General features: G+C 36.7%; 1 protein-coding gene across 1 annotated transcript in view; it reads left to right on the top strand.

Annotated features, from left to right (window-relative positions):
* Cps1 (carbamoyl-phosphate synthase 1) overlaps positions 1-4,365 on the top strand; it is a 105,825-nt gene that overhangs the window by 29,191 nt on the left and 72,269 nt on the right. The window contains exons 10-11 of the mRNA XM_023710045.1: positions 1,527-1,671; positions 3,568-3,778. Coding sequence (XP_023565813.1) covers positions 1,527-1,671; positions 3,568-3,778 — 356 coding nt within the window. The remainder of the gene's footprint in view (positions 1-1,526; positions 1,672-3,567; positions 3,779-4,365) is intronic.

The raw sequence follows: 4,365 nt of genomic DNA, 5'->3' as shown, positions 1-4,365 counted from the left end.
TCCTTGTTACTGTCAACAGTGACATTAATTTAGGAATATTTTTTCACTGCACAGAGAACAATTTTGAGTTTCCAAATTTTTATGTAAAATGAAGACAGTTTTGGACTGGGAATGTATTTCAATAAATCATTTCTGTTAAAATAACCAATAGGCTGTCGTATAGTTTTCCTTATTAAAAACTTAGCTTTTCCCTTGACATTAATTAATCATATCATTACAAACCAAGCTATTCCTAATTCTTTTTTGGTTGTATTTAGTACCAGTAGAAATTATAGCACCAGAAGTAATCCCTCTAGGTACTAAAGTTAATTCTACATAAAAAACTTCATGTGTGAAATTAAAAAAAGATGAGAAAAATGGGTGAAAATATCTAACTTTTCTTTGTGTCCAAATATTCATCTACTTGTTAGAATGCAAAAAGCTTTCTGAATTCGTATTCCATGTTTCCTAGATTTATTCTATTTTCAGGCAACCCAAATGATAGATTAATGATAGATGAATCATTATTACATTGTTAGCAGTGGCGACACAGCATCCAAGCCATTTTTAGAACATGCTCGTGGGCAGCTGTGGGGACACATGTGTCATGCTTGCAGTTGCAAGTCCTGGAGCCTGTAGTGATGAGAAGGTTAAGAAAGACAGTGTTGGGATATGTCATGGAAAATGTTAACAAATCACATTTTCTTTTGTTGTACAGCCTACTAGTAGGAAAAATGCAAACCACCTTCCTTTTCAGTGTGTTCCCAAATCAGATATATTATGAGAGAAATGGAATTTTGTCTTGAGTTATCACTCACTATATGTTCTAAGGTCAGGGATTGCTTCTTTGGTATGTTAGGTTCAGTATTCTACCAACTGTGGGTATGCGGTAAATATGAAATGATAATTACACTAATTCATATCTGTCTAATCAGGCATGCATGCATGCATGATATATGACACAGAGTATTTAAGCACTTAGGCAGTGATTAACCATAATAATAGCTGCGTGTGATTCTTCTAATTCCCGAGTTTCATATGCCATCTTGGCTAACTGCTTATAGCCATCATCATCTCCTTTCTCTTCCTCATCAACATCTACTAACTTTTATTGTGTGTGTCACTGCACAAAGCATCCTCAGCTATTTTAGAGGAAGCCAGAGTCTTTAGACTTATTTTTACACATTTATTTGGACTTATCACATTTTCTGGTTTCACAGAAGCCTAGCTGCTGAAATAATTTCATTTCTCTCTGCCTGATTGCTCAATTATTTTCTCTTTTTCCTAAATTAGTTTGATTTAATGTCATATCAGCACTTTGAATGCCAAGCCTCAATAATGTAAATCAAGCGTATTCACTGCAGGGTGCTATTCCTGATCTCACTGATTTTCTGGTACACTGTGGCTTCTGGGGTTCAGGGAAGGGTGGAGACTGACTTTGAGACTTCAGTGGTGACCAGGATTTAGGCCAACGTTTTTTGCTAAATGTCCTTGTTTAAACCAGTGCCTTTTCTCATCCTGTTTTACCTTTTGCCATCAATTTCCAGGCCTTTGCTATGACCAACCAGATTTTGGTGGAGAGATCAGTGACCGGTTGGAAAGAAATAGAATATGAAGTGGTCCGAGATGCTGATGATAACTGTGTCACTGTCTGCAACATGGAAAATGTTGATGCTATGGGTGTACATACAGGTAGGCGAAGGGCCTTCGAGAATTACAGTAATACATTCAGCCATGTCTTTGATGACCAGAGAAATCTCTGTAAACTTTTTTACTCTTCTTGATAGGCTCATGATAACATTTTCCATATATATATATATATAGTGCTTTATAGTATTGGAAATAATTTCACATTTAATTTGATCTTCCCCAAATTCCTATGAAGTCATACAGATGATATCATTTTGTTTTCTTTGAGGAATAAGTTAAATATAAGTGATAGACTGCAGGCATAGTCTTTAAGACTAACATTTAAAAGCAAAGAGAGAGGTTGAGAAGGCCTAAAACAGACTGAGGTGTGAGTTACTAAGTGATTGAAAAAATATCTCAGATATTAAAAAAAAAATAGGTTTTTCAGGAAGGTAAATCAGTTAGGTAAGAGAGCAAAGATCACTTGTATTTTAGAAATGCTAAATTTGAAATGTGGGTGAAATTCTCAAGAAAAGAGTTGAGAATGCAGAAATGGAATTTAAGAAAAGAGGATAGAACTAGGTTAGTACATGATCCTTTGAACTTCTGTAGCACGAAGATAATAACTGAAGTTGGAGACAGATAAAGTATTCTAGTGCACAGATGTAGAGAAATGAATGAATAAGATCAAACTCTGAGCTATGGAAATGTTTACCTTTACAAGGGCTGGCCAAATAGTGCAGCAGATTAAGGCACCTGCAAGCAGGTGTGGGGGCCAGGGGTTCTATCACCAGGCCTGCTGTGCCGGCCCCAGCCCCCAATGCACACTGAAAGGGCGATTGAGACTGGGTGCACTGGCACGTGACTGTAATCCCAGCTCTTGGGAGGCTGTAAAACTGGAGATTCACTATGAGTCTGATCTAGTAGTGAGACCCTGAACACTCTGTAGATTCTTTCCTAAAATACAGGAAAAATAAACCCCTCAAAAACCAAACAAATAGAAAACCATTTAGCTTTACAGGGCAGGTGGAAAAGGAGGTGTTGAAGACAAGGAAGAAATGAAGTTTTTTTTTTTTTTTTTTTTGTGGTACTGGGGGTTGAAATCAGGACCCTGCACTTGCCAGGCAAGCACTTATTTTACTGAGCTATCACCCTGACCAAGGAAGAAATGAAAAAGCTAGGGTATAGTAGTATCAGCTAAACCAATGCAAGGATATATTTTTTTAAAGAGTTGTGTTTTTGACAGTATCAAATAGTCAAAACTAAAAATTTCCTTTGAGTGTTTAGATATACAGGAATAGTTTCAATGCAGAATTAGTTCTGGGAGCCATATGGAAAGTGACTATAGGGTATCAAGAATGAAAAGGGTTGGCAAACTTTCAACAACTTTAGTCATGTAGGAAAGGTTTGTATGTCTTGTGGCTTTGGGAGATGGGCCTCTTGGCAGAAGGGAGATGAGAAGATTTGTAGAAGAATGTATAGAGAGCCTCCAGATCATGAGATTTAAGATACCAGGGGCTGCAATTGGAAACAGAAAGGATAAGACAGGCAAAAGATTGATGATCTGGTCTGGGTAAGAAAGAGATAATATTCTACTGAAAGAACAACTAGACAGATCATTTGAGATGAATGAAGAGGTATAAAATTGAAGAATGCACTATCAGCTGAGTAACTGGATGAATAAAGCTTTGATAGCTAGAGGAACATGGGGAATTGTAGAGGGGTTTCCTTAAGTAGCATGTTAGAATAGCTTGGGTAAATCAAGAATCAGGTAGAACACATGATATCTCTCACATATAATCTTGTATATTTTATACATGAATAGAATACAACCTTACAATAATTATTTTCCCAGTAAGTGTTTGTACTATGTCTTGCATCATTTAAGTGGGTTGTTAAGTGATTGAAGTTGGTTATTAAAAGATGGTATTAAATAACGGCTGCTACTTGGACCTACAGGTGATTCAGTTGTTGTGGCTCCTGCCCAGACACTGTCCAATGCAGAGTTCCAGATGTTAAGACGTACTTCAATAAATGTTGTTCGCCACTTGGGCATTGTGGGTGAATGCAACATTCAGTTTGCTCTTCACCCCACCTCAATGGAATATTGCATCATTGAAGTGAATGCCAGGCTTTCCCGAAGCTCTGCCTTGGCCTCAAAGGCTACTGGGTAAGCATTGACTACGGGTTTGTGAATAGAAGTAGAAAATGGATTGTTATTGGGAGGCTGTACTGAACTTATAAACTATATCCTCCCTTTCTGTAGCTAGGTACAAATCATTCATGGGAGCCTGAAGACATTGCTATTAATGAGTCTTTCGATAGATTGAGGCAACCGGTATTGCTAGCTTGCTTTATTTGCTTGTTATTAATAAAGTAATCAACATCTGGATAGCCAAAGTAGGCTGTGAAAGAGTAGTTTCTTAATTGCACTCTGAAGATATTATTAAAAATATGAAGGTGCCAGGAAGATGACTCAGTAGAATAAGCACTTCCCTGGCAAGTGTAAGGGCCTGAATTCAATCCCCAGTTCTGCCAAAAAAACCAAAAAAACAAAAAACATGCATCTGCCCTTAATTTTCATCTTCAATTGGATTATTTCAATGCATACCCTTATAACACGTGGTCAATAAAAATGTAGGTACCTCAATGCAAGCATTCAATGTATATTATTTTGATTTCAGCAACTTGTACTTGATAAAAACCATACAGTATAATCTACTTATTTTATTTATTTATTTATTTATTTATTTATTT

Source organism: Octodon degus, unplaced genomic scaffold (assembly GCF_000260255.1).
Source record: "Octodon degus isolate 3935 unplaced genomic scaffold, OctDeg1.0 scaffold00016, whole genome shotgun sequence".
Taxonomy (NCBI): Eukaryota; Metazoa; Chordata; class Mammalia; order Rodentia; family Octodontidae; genus Octodon; species Octodon degus.
The sequence above is the reverse complement of the archived record's forward strand: the minus strand, read 5'-3'. Positions and strand labels throughout refer to the sequence as shown.